At 37.9% G+C, this 17,338-nt stretch overlaps 1 protein-coding gene across 1 annotated transcript in view; it reads left to right on the forward strand.

The window, feature by feature from the left end:
* NBAS (neuroblastoma amplified sequence) overlaps positions 1 to 17,338 on the forward strand; it is a 487,556-nt gene that overhangs the window by 300,293 nt on the left and 169,925 nt on the right. The window contains exons 33-36 of the mRNA XM_012653069.1: positions 2,088 to 2,201; positions 2,573 to 2,696; positions 15,081 to 15,157; positions 15,543 to 15,680. Coding sequence (XP_012508523.1) covers positions 2,088 to 2,201; positions 2,573 to 2,696; positions 15,081 to 15,157; positions 15,543 to 15,680 — 453 coding nt within the window. The remainder of the gene's footprint in view (positions 1 to 2,087; positions 2,202 to 2,572; positions 2,697 to 15,080; positions 15,158 to 15,542; positions 15,681 to 17,338) is intronic.

Genomic DNA, 17,338 nt, shown 5'->3' on the forward strand with positions numbered 1-17,338 from the left:
CAATCATAGCTCACTGTACTCTCAAACTCCTGGGCTCAGGCGATCCTCCCACCTCAGCCTCCCCAGTAGTTAGGACTACAGCGGCACACCACCACACCTGGCTAATTTTTAAAATTTTTTTTGCAGAGACAAGGTCTTGCTGTGTTGCCCAGGCTGGTCGCAAACTCCCAGCCTCAAGTGATTCTCCTGCTTTGGCCTCACAAAGTGTTAGGATTACAGTTGTCAGCTGCCATGCCTGGTTTTTAGGCATTTTTTGTATGTCAGATCCTGTGCTAATCACTAGAAATCGAGTGGGGATACACTTAAGTCTAATTCCCTTCCCCCGTGGAACTTATATTTCAGTGGGGGAGACACAGAAAACAAAATATTTGTATAATAATGTAATGGCAGGTGGTAATGAGCATTATGAAGATAACTTAAGCAAGATAAATGAATCGTGATGGCACTGGGGAAGTAGAGTTCTGATTTAGATAGAGAAGTTAGATTTCTCAGAAAAGGAATCAGTTTGAACAGAAATACAATTGCGTGAAATAGAACAAGTGCAAAGTCCCTGGTGGGGGAACACGCTTGACATCTGCATAGAGCATAAAGGGAGCCGATGTGGTTTGAGCAGAGCGAACAGCGGAGAGAATGGTAGGAGAGGAGATCAGAGTGGTGGTGGGGAGCCCGTCATTTAAAGCCTTAAACAGGTGGTAATTACGACTGTAGATTTTGTTCTGAGTAAGATGGAAAGCTTTTGGAGAATTTAAGCAATGCAGTTCTGTGATCCAACTTTACTTTTACTAAGATCATTTAACTGCTGTGAGGAGAGCTGCCTACAGGGATCAGCAAAGAAATAGTGAGATCTCTAGTCCGGTTCTCAGGTGAGAGGTGGTGGTGATTTGGACCGAGGGTAGCCATAAAGGAAGTGGGAAGTGGTCATTTTGGGGGTGCATTTTGTGGACCTTCTGATGGTCTGGACATGGGCTGTGTGGGAAAGAGGAGACCTAAGGATGATGGTCCAAACAGTTGGGTAAATGAAGATGCCATTTACTGAGAGGCTTTGTACTTGACTTTGGGGTAAGTCTGTGTATCTCTTACCACTTCAGGCATCACACTGGATTATGATTATGGTTATTTTTCTGCCTCACCTGTTGAATTTTTTGAGGCTTTATGTTTAAAGTATTTAACACTTGCCTAATATGTAATTTTTATTAAATGTAACCTGCAACTTTTATCATCATTTGTGGCAGTGGCTGTATTGTTTCCCTAGAGTATGCTTGGTGTAAAGGAGGTGCACAATAAACTTTGGAGGGATGTGTGAATGTCTTTTACTTGGTTCTTCCAGTAAGGAACTTTACAATCTATTTGGGGAGAACAAAACATAAAGATAATTAACTGTATACTAGAGATACTAAAGTACTTGCTAATCAGGAATGCTGGTAACAAGTCTTAAAGGCCTGCATGGGAGTGATAGTTGTGAAGGAGATGAAGATCGTGAAGGGGGCATAGTCACATCCTCTTGCTTGGATCTGGCAAGGTGTCAGCAGGTGAGGTCTGAGCTGGGCCTGGAAGGAAAGATGGGATCTAATCAGGCAGTCAGCAGGGACAGGACCTTCCCAGTGAGGGGAAAGGCGTAGATGTCGAAAGGGTGCATAACGTAGGTCAGTTTGGTTTGGGTGAAGATTTAGCCTTTAATGTTAATTAACATTTAATAACCTAAAATGTTATTCTACATAGTTTAGATTTTAAAGCAGGGCAGCAACACGGATGCGATGATGTTTTAGGGTGGTTATTCCGACTGTAGTATAGAAAACTTAACATATTTACAACGCTTACTGCTTCAGTGTTTCTGATTCACCGATGTCAAAGTGACCAGGACATCAAAAGGCAGTGCATGGTGGGTTGAAGTGCTGCTCTTAGACTGTAGTCGTTATTACATTCTCTGCTGGGTATCTGCGTCCCTCTGACACTCTCGCTTTAGGTCACAGGAAGCACACTGATCAATTTCTTCTGCAATCAGCCTTTTCTTCCTCCCTCCCTCTCTCTTTCTCTCCCTCCTTGCTTGCTTTCTTTTTATCCATTGTTCTTTACCTTGTTTTATTCAGGGGCAAGAATTTGGTGGTGCTTATAAAATTGGAACTATAGCCAATGAAGATCTAGAAAGGCAAGGGTGTCATCCCTTTTACGAATCTGTCATCTCTAATCCATTTGTCGCTGAGGTAAGGACAATGTGCCTAAGAAGATAGATTTAATTGTCATGCTTTACATCAAAACAAAATTAAAAAAAAAATTAACTCTCGTGCTATTGTAGATAGTATAAGCAAAAACTAAAATTTTCCTGAAAATGTACTTCTTTATCTTGGTCCTTACTCGTGTTATTCATTGGTTTTATGTGATTTCTTTCATATATGTTATGATAGATTATGAGATTGAAGTCTATTTAAAATGTTACATAAAATAATGTGCTTAAATAAGTGATAAGTTATTCAAATGACCAGGAGACATAAAATCCTTTAATTGTGTTTTCTGAGGTTATGTTGAAAGAAAAAAGCACACCCTACGAAATGGTAAAACTGTTTCTTTTGTCTAGTCTGAAGTGACGTATGACACTTATCAGCACGTCCCAGTAGAAAGCTTTGCGGAAGTCCTGCTGAGAACTGGGAAACTGGCAGAGGCTAAAACTGAAGGCGAAGAAGTATTTCCAACAACAGAAGGTAAGAAAGAAGGTTCTAGTTTCTTGATAGTGTGTAACTCATATTAGGAGAACAATAACTAAGAAGTGTGAATGAACGAGAGTTAGGAAAAATAAATTTTTTAGTAATTTTGAATTGCTTAACTTGACCCCATGATTCATGCATTTATCCATTCATGTGTTCATTTTTTTAAAGCATTTATTGAGAACCTACTTTTTTCTAGACATTTATTTATATTGAGGATTTAAAAGGTTAAATAAAATGTAATTTCCTGTGTTTAAGTTGCTAATTATATAAAGTGATTCTCATAGTGAATGGTATAAAGTGCTCAATAAATATTTCTTTCCTGTTTTTATGCTTAATAGAAGGTCAATGTATATTTGATATTCAGAATTTTCTAGTTTGTGGCATACCTTCTCGTGTAATATTTTTTGAAAAGAAAGAAACGTGTGCAAGTTTACCAAAGACAGCTTACATTTGTGCTTTTTTTTCTCTTTAGCCTCCTTACTTCCTTTCAAGGCCCTGTGGTAGTTTCCTTGACTATATTTTTTCAGTTCCCTCTCTCTCTGCTCTGCCGTCCTTCCCGAATACCTCATGATTCAAAGCTGCTGGAACTCCAGCTGTCTTGTCTATATTCTGTGCATCAGCGAGGAGGAAAGGGATGAAAAAAAGCGGTTTTCTTGGACGTCCGATCCACAATTTGTTCTTACGTGTTACTGGCCACATTTAACTGCCAGTGAGCCTGGACAGTCCATCTTCTAACTGAGCACATTGCTGCGTGGAGTAAAATTTGGGAAAATGTTTACAGGGAATACAACTGCTACTTCCCCCCAAACCTGATAGTATAATGTATTTTTAGATAATTGTTTTCTTTCAATCACTGTTTATATGCAGTGGGAAGAGGAGAGGCAAATACCGCTTCACTATCCACTATGCTGGTCCCTTGAGTACTGAAGGTTTTTACTAAGTATATCATTTTTCTTTCACCTGAGATGCATGTTTTTCTACCTCTTATCATTCTCTAATCAGGTATATTTCACAGTTATGGATATGTTTCCTTTTTTCGCCAAAAAACTATTATTACATTCATGGCAGTTGATATTTAACATATATGGAGAGTGTAGTCATATTACTCTTCCCTTGTTTAATTATTCTTTATTACTTTTTGCTTGTCTTTTCTTGTTATTGTCTTAAATCAGTTGCCCATGGATTAAATATGATTGGTTATCAGGGTAGTTTGTACAGATAGAATGTGAGACCTTAAGAAAATACTGGGTTGGATGTGGGCGTATCACCTGTTGATTGGCACATTAATGGACTGAAGTAATAACCAGTATGTTTACATATATTGGCTTATACACTTATGCAATATTTTTATTATTTAGTTTGAAAAACAGGCATAATTCATTTTGTTGTGCTTCACAGATACTGTGTGTGTGTGTGTGTGTGTGTGTGTTTTAAATAAAAATTGAAGATTTGTGGCACCCCTACATCAAGCAAGTCTATTGGCATGTGCTCATTTCATGTCTCTATGTTACATTTTGTAGTTCTCAGAATATCTCAAACTTGTTTTATTATTATTATATCTATTATGGTGATCTGCGATCAGTGATCTTTGATGTTACTATTGTGATTGTTTTGGGATGACATGAACCATGCCGACATAAGACAGTGAACTTAATTGATAAATGTTGTGTGTGGTCTGACTGCTCCACCAACCAGCCATTCTCTCTCTCTTCCTGCCTCCTTGGATCTTCCTATTCCCTGAGACACAAGAGTATTGAGATTAGACTAATTAATAACCCTATAATGGTCTCCAAGATGACAGGAAGACGTACACATCTCTTACTTTACATCAAAAGTTAGAAACAATTAAGCTTAGTGAGGAAGGCATCTCAAAGGCTGAGATAAGCCGAAAGCTTGACTTCTTGCACCAAATAGTTAGCCAAGTTATGAATGTACATGAAAAGTTCTTGAAGGAAATTATAAGTGCTACTCCAGTGAACACACAGATGATAAGAAAATGGAACAGCCTTATTGCTGATACGGAGAAAGTTTTAGTGGGCTGTATAGAAAATCAAACCAGTCACAACATTCCCTTAAGCCAAAGCCTAATTCAGAGCAAGGACCTAACTCTCTTCAAGTCTATTAAGGCTGAAAGATGTGAGGAAGTTGCAGAAGAAAAGCTGAAAGCCAGCAGAGGTTGGTCCGTGAGGTTTAAGGAAAGAAGCCATCTCCATAACATAAAAGTGCAGGGTGAAGCAGCAAGTGTGATGTAGAAGCTGCAGCACGTTATGCAGAGGACCTAGCTAAGATCACTGATGAAGGTGACTACACGAAATAGATTTTCGATGTAGACAAAACAGCCCTATATTAGAAGAAAATGCCATCTAGGGCTTTCATAGTGAGGGAAAAGTCAATGCCTGGCTTCAAAGGACATGCTAACTGTCTTGTCAGGGGCTAATGCATCTGGAGATTTTAAGTTGAAGCCAATGCTCATTTACCATTCTGAAAATCCTAGAACCCTTAAGAATTATGCTAAATCTGCTCTGCTTGTGATCTGTAAGTGGTACAACTAAGTCTGGATGACAGCACATCTGTTTATAGCATGGTTTACTGAATATTTTAAGCCCACTGTTGAGACTTACTGCTCAGAAAAAGATTACTTTCAAAATATCACTGCTCATTGACACTGTACCTGGTCCTCTACAAGCTCAAATGGAAATGTACAAGGAAGTTATTGTTGTTTTCATGCCTGCTAACATAGCATCCATTCTGTAGCTCATGAATCAAGGAGTAATTTTGACTTTCAAGTCTTAGTTAAGAAATACATTCCATAAGGCTATAGCTGCCCTGGGTAGTGATTGCTCTGATGGATCTTGGCAAAGTAAATCGAAAACCTTCTGTACAGGATTCACCATTCTAGATGGCATTGAGAATGTTAACTAAAAAAAAAAATAATAATTCTATACTTTGGAAAAAGGAGAGCTTTATTTCTCATAAAGGGTAGCAGCCTGTGGGGCAGCCATTCCAACCGGCTGAAAAGCAGAGCCCAGGCTAGAAGTCGACACATGTGCTTCAAAGGACAGACAAAGGAATAAGATTTTATGAGTGGGGTGGTCAAATATACATATTTAACAAGCTATAGGAGGATTCATGAATATTTATGAAAAACGGAAATCACATGCATTTGCAATTGTGCTTTATCTCTCCCATCCCGTCATGGCTGGAAACCTCAGCTTTAAGATGTTTCTGGGGTCCCCTTGGCTGAGAGGCGTCCGTTCAGTTAGCAGAGGGCTTAGGATTTTGATTTTTAGCTTGCAAGAACATTTCTGATTCATGGTAGGAGGTTAAAATGTCAACATTAACAGGAGTTTGGAAGAAGTTGATTTCAGTCCTTATGGATGAGTTTGAGGGGTTCAAGACATCAGTGGAGAAAGTAACTACAGGTGTGTTTGAAATAGCAAGAGAACTAGAATTTGAAGTGGAGCCTGAAGATGTGACTGAACCGCTGCAATCCCATGATAAAACCTTAACACATCAGGGGTCACTTTGTATGGAGGGTCAAAGAGAGTGAGTTCTTAAAATATAATGGAATCTACTCCTGGTGAAAATGCTATGGGCATTGTTGAAATGACAACAGAGGATTTAGAATGTTACATAAACTTAGTGGAGATAGTAGTGGCAGTGTTTGAGAGGATTGACTCCAATTTTGAAAGAAGTTCTGTGAGTAAAATGTCATCAAACAGTATCGCATGCTACAGAGAAATCTTTTGTGAAAGGAAGAGTCAATTGATACGGTAAGCTTCATTGTTGTCTTATTTTAAGAAATTGCCATAGTCACCAAAAACTTAAGCAACTACCCACCCTGATCAGTCAGCAGCCGTCAACATTGAGGCAAGACCCTCCACCAGCAAAAAGATTACAACTTGCTTAAGGCTCAGATAATCCTTAGAATTTTTTAGCAATAAAATGTTTTTTAATTAATATAATGCTATTGCATACTTAATAGACTATGGTATAGTGTAAACATAACTTTTATGTGTACTGGGAAACAAAAAAATTGGTGTGAGTTGATTCACTGCAATATTTGCTTTATTACAGTGATTTTTAGCAGAACCTGCAATTTCTCTGAGGTATGCCTGTACATGTATGTGAATTTGAATGCCTCTCAAACAAGAGATATGCTTTACAAAAAGGCAAAATAATAGAACTACATTGTTAAAGGTCTGAAAAGTGGATGCTTTCTTAGAGTATACCCTCTATAACCATATATACTACCACATTTTGTACCTTTTGATAACGCCAATATATCTGGAACAGATATCTTTGGCTTTTTTATAATGTCAAATATTTGTCAGAAATTCAGCAGAATTGAAGACTGATATAGGTCAATGACCCAAATTAAAAATTATGGTAAAAAAATGTGATTCCTGACTTTGGTTCAGAAGTAGGTCATAATGCAAATTAAACTTCCCAACATGATCTGACTTTTTAGAATTTTTTAATAAAGTTGATGAAAAGACTTTTATGGAGACTAGCTAAAGAATATTGATCATTATTTATTTAGCAAAATGAATGATTTAATGGCTAATGATTTCCAAATCAATAATATGGGCAACTTTCCTCTAAATTTAGTTCTGGAATTAAATTTATTGTAGATTGCTCTCCAGAGGCACTTATTTTGCAGAGAATTAGTGCTTGGAGGCTTCGGCATGATTTCATCTGATTTTGGCTGTATAATTTGTTTAGAAAATGCATTGAATTCAAGGTTTGAGAACTAGCATTACAAATTAAATTCATAAACACTACTAAAGGTAGGGCAGGAGTTGTTTTGTTTTGCTTTCTTAGTTTATCTTAAATGGTAAAGTCCCTGTGATTCAGTCTCCAGTCAATATGACATCTTGTGGATCCCAGGGAGACCCTCTCTCTCTGATCAGTCTACCTACTATCGACTCTGAAATTTTTGTCACATATTTCTTCTGAAGGTTTGCAGATTCCAAGGCTGAGAAGCTTCCTGTGTGCAGAGTTTAAATGCAACTTTTTAAGAATCTTTGAGTCTCTGTAAGGGCTGCTAAGACAGTTTTGATGCCCGGAGGTAGAGTGAGGACTGATGTTTTCACCTGTTCTCATCAGTTTCCTCTAACAGTTCATCAGTTAGTTAGGAGGGGCCCGGGCTAGGCACTTGGGGTGTAGAGATTAATAAGCTGGGACCAGTGTGTGGCCGAAAAAAGATGTCACGAGATAACTTCAACAACCATTGTGTTAGGAATTAAGAGAGAGATTTGATTCCTTTCCTTTCAAACTGAGGTCACATGGAGTGCGGTGTACTTGGTGCCTATGATTCTTCCACTCTTGAAGCAGCTGGAAGATCATCGGTCTAGTGTGGCCAGAAACTCAGCTGGCTAAGTGCATGCTGGAGACCAGGCATATATAAATTGTCCATAGTATCTTTCAGGAAACCTCCTTTGGGGAATAATTGATAGGAGCTTGAGTATTTGACATATTTATCAGAGAGGATTTTTTTCTCTTTTCTTCCTCTAACATTCTATTGAGAAAATTTAAAATTCACAGGAGAATTGAAAAAATTCTACAGTGAACTCCTATATACCTTCCTAGATTCTACCATTAACATTTTACCATGCTTACTGTGCATATATTTCTCCACCCCTCTATCCGTCCACCAAATTCAACTTATTTTCTGATGCATTTCAAAGTAAGCTGCAGACAGCAGTACACTTCACTCCTTGACACTACACTGTGCATATTTTTAACCACAGTTAGTATTTATTACTTTTTTATGAGATTAAATTTACAATGAAATAAAAAATCTTAATTGTATGACAACCGTATGAAAACTGACAAATGCAGCACTTGTGTAACCCTCACTCCTATCAAGATACAGAACATTATCATCACCCCAGAAAGCTTATGCCTCTTTCCCAGTAAACACTCACCCCGCACTCCCTAGAAAACAACCCATGTTCTGGTTTTTTCCCCAGCATAGATTAGTTTTGACTGTTCTAGTATTCATTAAGTGGAATCATAGGATATATATTCTAAGAGTGGAATTACTGGGTCAAAGAATATGTGTTTGTTTAGTTTTGTAACAAACCACCACTTTTACCTACTAGGTGTTGTGGTTTTTCTGGGCTCTGGTTCTTCAAGACTACAGGTTTTCTGAGTTTAACCTGCCCAGCATGGCACAGACAGGGGCTTACCCTCAAGATAGAAGCTGTGAAATGGGAAACTCACCCGTACCATTCATTCTTCCAAATGGCAACCACCCTCCAGTTTCTAAGTGCTTTAGGTAGCTCTCCAGTCCCTTCTGATACTTGTGTTTTATACTTTGTCTAGAGTTTATATAATAGTCTTCATCTGCAGGAGGGCTGTTCTAATAAGAGAGCCCAATCACCCAATCTTAAATTGAAGAATTTAAATAGAATCTCTCTTCCGGATTTCATTGGAGTTCATCAGATGACAGTGAGGTTAAAGTCTGAGTCATAGTTCCCCCCGAAAAAGGAATAGAAAGCCAAGGTGCCTTTTTCTTAGGATGAATTCTGAGGAATCAACTCATAAATGAAGGCTTACCTCGTGGAGAGAATTTTGACCATCCTCGAACTATTTTGGGTGGTTGAAATAGATGTCAAGGACCCTCTAGGGAAATAGGCCACACAGATGTTCAAGTGGGCGAAGTGTTCCCAGCTCAACATCGGTACTGGAGGAGATGCTGCACTGAGCATTGGCTTAAAGTGAGAATTTAAAAAACACATAGCAATAGCTGCAAAATTTATAGTTGCATGTATTGTTTGACCCAGTAGTTCTGCATCTAGCAATTTATGCTATGAATGCATTCATACACATTAAAAAAGTGGCATATGTTCATTGTTTATAATAGCATAAGATTGTCAATAGCCTAAAGTACTGATAGGGAAAGAGATCTATCTTGTTTTGAATCTCCTGTTTCTTATCTTTAAGGATGAACTGCCTTTATGAGTTTGGCTAATTTATATAAGCTTCCAAGCTGGGTAAAAGCAAGATAATACTATCTCCTTGCAGGGTTTTGAGATACTTGGAGCTAATTCGTGCAAAGCATCTGTCTTGTATTTGCCTTATCAGAGGAGATATTTTTAAAAGCATAGGTATTTTTGTTTTAGAGTAATTTTAGTATTGTTATACAAAGAAATGGTATGAACACAGGCAGAGAGTTTGGATGTCAGACTAATTTGGCTGGTGTACAGGATAAGTTTAATTGCAATTAAAACCACAAATTAAGGTTGGCTCATATTTATGGAGACTTTAAATGTCAAATAAGAATTTTAACTTATTTTTTAAGAAATGGGAAACTAATGAAGGTTTTATTTTTAAGCTGAAGAGTGACATCATTACTCAGTGCTTGATTCAAATAACTATGAAATGATTAGAAGTAGAAAGACTGAAGGTATTACGTAGAGTTGGGAGGCTATTGAAAGAGTCCAGTTTTTTAACAATGAAAGCCTAAACTAGAGTTCGTGGCAGTGAAAATAGAAACCATATGTGAAAAAGTTCTTTGGAAATGATTCAGCAGGATTTGATGATGGCCTGAATGTTGGCAGCAGAGGAGAGGATGAAGTCCAAGATAACTCTGGAGTTTTAAGTTTGGCTTATTGGGAGAATAGCATATTATTTCAGAAATACAAAAGATATTGGGTAAAGAAAGACGCATTTGGGGTAATATTTGAGTGGCAATGTCCAACAGGCAGTTGATGATGCAAGTCTTGTGAGATGGGTCAAGCCTAGAGATAAATACTGGGGAAAATAGACTAAGATGCCAGTTGAAATTAAGAACATAATTGAGTTCTTCAAGGGGCAAAATGTAAAGTGGGATTAAGAGATAATGACGAAATAACTTAACCGAGTACCCACATTGAGCAGTCGAGGAGGAAGAAGAGGATCTGGTGACACACAGACAGAGAAGGATCATTTGAGGAGCAGATGCGGAGACTCGGGGTCCCTGAAGCGAAAGGAGAGACTATCTAGCAGTGTCTAGGGCCACAGTGGGATCCGAGAGAAAAAGCAGAGAGAAAGACCATTGGCTTTGCTGAACTGTGGAGGCAGTGTGAGTTGGGACCCAGGGTGGGAGGAACTGGAAGAAAGAGGGGGTTTCAAGGTGGTGGATGCAGAGGTGCAGACCACTCACTCACGAAGTTCGGCGGTGAAAACAAAGGGGCTATTGAGTTAGTCCGAATGGAGAGTTGCCAAGGGAAGAATATGTTTTCCCAGGACTGAGGTGATTCGCTTGTGTGTTGGCACAGGGCAAATAGAAAAGAGACTAACTGCGACTCTAAATCCTCTTTTGTAAATTGAGGAAAACAGTTAACTTCTTCGTAGAGGTTGTGAGAAGTAACTAATCCCAATGATTGTTGAGTGCTCAGTGAGAAGCAGCAAAGCAACAATAAATATGGTAGCAGAATTGTTTCCAATAGTCAGGTGTGACTGTTGTCTGCTGTGGCTTCGTAGTGAAATTAGTCTTCATGTTTAAATGTAGTTGTTAATTTGTTATGATTTTTATAAAATGGAATTAATTGTCTCTGTTACTACTGTGGTAGTTATTAATGAAAGAGCCTGTTGATCATTTTTAGGGGGAAATCAAAACATGTCATAATGGAAGAAAATCATTTGCTCCCTCAAGCCCGTATTTTATAGAGGGAGGAAGAGAACCTACTCGGTGCTTTCTCTATGGTAGAGAGATGCTGTTCACTTTGTGTACTTTACCTCATTAATCCTAATTTACACAGGAGGCAAATAATGCTCAGACCTCAAATCTAAAATGCTTTGAAAACCAAAAAGATTTTTTGTGACTTGTTTGGCATCGAAGCCTGAACTACAGTCACATGAGGCTACTTATAGTCTTCGCTTATCTCACTTAATATGAATATTCAAATGTTTTGCAGCAGAAATGTTAATGTCTTTGATTATTGGGTGCTCCCAGACCATCCTGAGGGTATCATGTAAGACATGGTATGTGTCCATCATAACCTTCTAAAGTCCAAAACCTTCTGAATTCTGAAACTCAGAGTTATGGAGTAAATCAGTAGGGCGGCTAAGCTTTGATTCCAGGACTTTCTGGTTCTGAAGATGGTTTCCTTCCCTCTGTGTCATTCTGCCCAATGTTGTAGGCTAGAGATTCATTGCATATTTATAGATTTTGTTTTAGTTGTTGTTCTGAAATGTACCTGGGATTTTGATTTTATGCAGGTATTGGTAAGACTCAGACATGGAAATGATTGTCATGAAGGAAGAAGTTTATACACATAGATCCCTAGAAACAGGGCAGGGCACACCACAGGTGGAGAAGCACCCAGGTGGTCCAGGGGCAGAAGGAGCCAGGGAAAGCATGGGCAAAAGTCTCAGGTTTTCATCGGAAGGAATGGGCGAGGCAGGGTAGGCAAGCTTGGGCAAGCTTAAGATTGGAAGTATGGATAATTTTGGTGTGCTCTGGGATATAGTGGTGGTCTCCAAATTGTCTCTTTCCTGGCTGTGGGGTGATTAGGACAGAGGCTATTGCCTCTTGGAGCGTAAAGCCAAGATGGAGGAGGTGGTTCAAAGTACGGGCACTGGACTGGTTGGTTTGTATGTCAAAGGTGTACTCACAGGGAAGTTGTTTGCTCTCTCTAGGAATTAGCTAGACCTGGGTAGGGCAATCTCAGGACTAGCAAAGCCCCTACACTGTCACAACAGGGGTAAAATACAGAATATAAACATGATCCATACGGTTTTATCTACGAAGTAAAGTCTATGTGTAATAGATATTATTCACTTGGAGCAAAAATTTGTATTTTAGGGTGATGACTTTCACTGCTTAGTAAAAATAGCAATGATGACCCTTTAGACAGCTCTCTGAGGGTGATTTTTTTTATTACTTTGAGCCTATGAAAATTGTATATTCCTTTTCTTTTTTGCCTATTATAAGCTTTGTATTCAATTACATATGTTCAAAAATTTTAGTGACCATATTTTGAGTTGTATCTATGATATAATGAACTGTTTTAAAAATAAACCTACTGGAATTTATGAATTCAGATGAGGATTCTCTCCTTCTAAGATGTCTCCTGGAGACTATGCCTTCATTCCAATAATGTCATCAATGTTCTTTTTTGTTGGTTTTGTTTTTTGTTTGGTGGTTTTTGCTTTTGTTGCTTTTGCTTTGAAGTTTTCTTCAGGCATATAGCATGTTCTTCAGAATATCTTCAGTGGTAGCATGTCCTCATCCCTTGAGAGTGCTTTGGTCTTTGGATACAGGCAAATGCACATTAAATAAAGTGAAAGATTGAATTGACCTTGTCATAAAAAAAGTTAGTTGTGACTAGAAGATAGTCGATAATGCGACTTAATTTTCCAGGTGAGTCTGACATTGGCTCCAATCACAACTGCAAGAAGGAAGGTCCTCCAATAGCTAGAGAAACAGCCATCTTTCTGAAGAAAGGGGTCCTGAGGGGCTCTTTTGAGGGAGACAGTGCTAATTTTGATGAGTGGGTTCAGATAGGCTTGTTTGAAAATTGGCCTCTTTTGCATGTAAAGGAGGGAAATATAAGAAGAAAATTAAAATGAGGGTGGAAAAAACTACTTGACGTTGCCTTATTAAAGACTATGAGAAAGGAAAGTAACAGAAAAGAATTATTAATATATTAAACAGATTTTTTCCCCCTCAAAATAAGGGTCCTGAAGGACTATTAGGCAGATACTGAATGGCAGAATGTATAAGGCAGACATAAGTCAAAATGACAGCCCTGTGTATATGTCTATGTGTGTGTTTGTAAAGTATGTAATTTCTAGACTCTAAGTAAATCTTTCTCAAATAGTCAGAATTTTCGGCAGGTTAAGCTTACATACTTTCTCTTGCTGTATCTTCTGGTGTCCAAAATTTACAGCTTAAGCCCTTCATCTTTCCATTTTTAGTAGTCTTCTAGTGTATATTCACCAATTTTATAACTTTTTTTTTTTTTTTGCTCTCATAATTGTTTGTGTAAACTTTAATTTGGGCCCTTTGCATTGTATTATTATTTGTTTAGAGAGTTTCTCTTGCCCTCGTCTGTTTATTCCTAAAGGGCAGGGACTCTGATTCTTACCTTAGGGCACTGTCTGGTTCAGAAAAAGTTCATTGATGTTGAATGAAGGAATGAATTTGGAAGTGGGCCTTGAAATGAATAGCTTTTGATTAGAAAACATCTCTGAAACCGTACCATTGCCTGGGAGTTCAGAGGCCGGAGGCTGACTGGTGGTCCATTTGGTGGATAAAGTTCGGAGACCACATAGGAAATGAGTATTTAGAGAACAGGTATTCTCTTTGCAGAGGCCCAGTGGAGAAAGCTGAGTATCTTTTACTCTGTGAATCATCTGCAGGAAATTTTGAGTTCTGGGTCAGCCTGTGACACTTCACTCACTTGTAGGTTGCTCCTCACTCTCCCACAGCCCCACTGCCCAGACTATCAAGTGAACATAGAGTATACAAATGGCTTAAATATTAGTCCAAGTAAGGCATAATTAGGAAGGTAAATCTCCTAGAAGAAAATCATATGGTGCATTAGCGAAGTCAAATATGATTTACTTTGGGTTATTCATATACTGTTCCCCCTCATTAGTGTAGATCATGAGAGTGTATTTTTTTAAAAAATTAAAGGTTTGCATTGTGATTACATATGACTACTCAGTATTTGTCACTAGGACCCTAAATGAATAGAATACATCCTTATTAAAAAGAACTGTATATAAACACAGACCTTATTGGGAAGGTACTCTCATATTAAAGCTTTGGCATTGGCAGGTTGTTGCTCGAATAAAAATTTTTGTGGAAAAGAAGTTTTTAATGGCTGGGATATTTTAAAACATGTAAACAAAGCAAGAGATGGATTTTATTTTTGTGGAGTGTGATGAAGAGCAGTAGTCTCAGGAGGAACAAAATCATGTTATCATCATTGTAGTAACTCTACATTTGCTCTGAGGAAGCTATTTTATTGCTCTGATCATATGGTCACCTTCCACAGTAGCTATCGTTGATATACATAATTTCATAGCACAGTCTGCGTCTTTAAAATTTAAAGACCCAGCCTTCAGAAATCATCCTTATTGATGTCTTTCCACTTAACTTTGCAGCCGCCCTAACAGGATTTCCTCATGTATGACAAACAGCATACTTTTTCCAAGTTAAGAAAATGTTACTATATAACATAGTAGCACATAGTTTCATGTGATCTCTGTTTAGATGGTGCTGAATAGACTTTCATAAAAGGTCTTAAAGAGTCTTTTGAAACTATCTGTTGAAATCATATAGGGTAAAAATATGTCACTTAGTAACTGTGAATGCCATGTGCATCCTGAAGCAAAATAATGTGTGGGTTTTTTGTTTTGTTTTTTTTCTACATTCAGTTCTCTTGCAACTAGCAAGTGATGCTTTGCCAAATGACATGACCTTGGCTTTGGCTTATCTCCTTGCCTTACCACAGGTAAGTTTGCCCTTACCATTGAAGAAGAACTTAAAAATGAATACACTAAAAATCTGTGCTGGGGATTTTCATTGGTAAAATTATTTATTATATATCATTTCCTTCTGATAGTCCTTAGATGCCGAAAGGACTCTGGTCAGTATCTAGGAGTGAATTCTATAATGTTAGCTTAAATTTAAATCTACTTTTACATCCACAGGATCCGTCTTTGTAGTGCCTTCTGAATTTTAATATAGTATATTAAGTTGAGCTTGAGCTTGAGTTTGAGTTGAAAGGATGGAAACTCTGTACCAAAATTCCACAGTAATGACTAGAAATGTAATGGTTCATAATGATCTTGCTAACTTCCTTTCAGCTGAGTTAATTCTGTCATGCTCCCTCCTAGGTGTTAGATGCTAACAGATGCTTTGAAAAGCAGTCCCACTCTGCGCTATGTCTGCAGCTGGCAGCTTACTACTACAGCCTACAGATCTATGCCCGATTGACTCCCTGCTTCAGGGACAAGTGCCATCCTCTTTACAGGGTAAGCCCTCATGGTTTCCACATTAATGAGCAAAGTTAAAGCTTTTCTAAAGTAGTCAAAACATAACATTTAGTTTTTTGGAGGAACTGTGATCCCCTTTGTATCCAGAACGCATTCCAAGTGGCAGATAGCGCTCGACTTCTCTGCGTTAGATGAAGTTACTTCTCCGGGTATCAGTAAAAAATAGAGTTTCTGATATTTACTGTGACTGCTGATTCTTTCCCCTGACTTTTCTTTCATTTACTTTATTTTACTAAGTTCTTAGCAAGGAAAGGCTGAAGTAGTAGGAGAGGCTAAGTGGAAAATTGGCTTTTTAATTCACTTATCGAAAGGAAGATAGCTCTGTCTAATTTAGGAAAATGGGCAAAGTAATTCTTTGAGCAATATTTCACTTTTATTTTTTTTTAAAGCCAGAGATATAAGAGTAGCAATTGTACAGATGGAATGTTGAAACTTCTCATTCCTACTTGCCACAAGCTTCAGACAGCTTTTATGTAATTTTATTGTTAATTTCTCAGTGAAAGCACCTAAGCATGGCCTGAAGTTATACAATGCGGCTTCTTTTGTGGATGTAAAAGTGCTACAGATGCCACTGGAAAATCCTTCCAGGCTTACTTGTGTAGACCAGTCTTAATTGTCAGCACTGGGAAATGATCTACTTTTGTATTGGCTCTTTTTTTAAAAAATTACCATTTTAAGAGGAGATAAATAGACTTTTCAAATCCACTATTTACATAAATCCAAGTTTCAAATTTTATTGAGGCGAGATTCTTCCTTCCCTGACCCAAAGGAGAATGTAAAGAAATAATTTCAGTGTGTATCAAAGTTCTAGCTGCCTCAACTATCTAAAACATATCTAAGAACCTAAAAGTATGTGAAAATATTCCATCTGTGGCAATAACTATGGCTTTTGTCCATATATTTTTATGTAAAAGACGAGAGGGTCTGGGAGAACCATCCACAACACAGGTGAATCTCCCAGGGCACCGTCATTATTAAGTGTGTATTGTCCTTAGGCATAGTTTTATTATTGTGATGATATTTGGCCAAGAAACAGGAATGCTTTCTTCTTTTAACCAGTTGATATAAGGTATTACTTTATTTTTAGAAATCGAGTGTTTTTGGGGTTTTTTTTTCCTCTTTTTTTGGTAGCTACTGCTGCTTTATGCAGTTGTGTATCTCATATAAAATAATTACTATGCTCTAGTAATTTTGTTTTGTTTTTATACCTCAGGTATACTTTTATGTGAAATAAGAAACATGTATTGATATGTGTTGTAAGTCAAGGGAATGATGTGTTTATATAGGTAGAAAAGTAGCAAGTTTATTTTACCCTTATTTTTCCATTAGTGCTATGTATGTACACAAGTAGCAAATAATTTGCTCTGAAACTCTATATTGAAACACAGTGAAGCTTTACTTTGACCAAGTGTATTGTTCCTTGTTGTAAACTTGACTTTTGTTCCTAAAAAGTCAATTGGTTCTCAAAGTGTATTTGACTGAGATCTCTAAGTGGATATCATTGAGATGGGACGTCTGTGCTGAAATGAGATGTCAGCTTTCATTTTAATTTATATCATCCGTATTCAGGTCGTGCTGTGTGCTAGCACCGTGCCGTACCTTTCCTGCGTGCGTAGCATTGAAGGCTGCCCTGTCAG

The sequence above is a fragment of the Propithecus coquereli genome, unplaced genomic scaffold (assembly GCF_000956105.1).
Source record: "Propithecus coquereli isolate 6110/MARCELLA unplaced genomic scaffold, Pcoq_1.0 Scaffold41, whole genome shotgun sequence".
NCBI classification, from domain to species: Eukaryota; Metazoa; Chordata; class Mammalia; order Primates; family Indriidae; genus Propithecus; species Propithecus coquereli.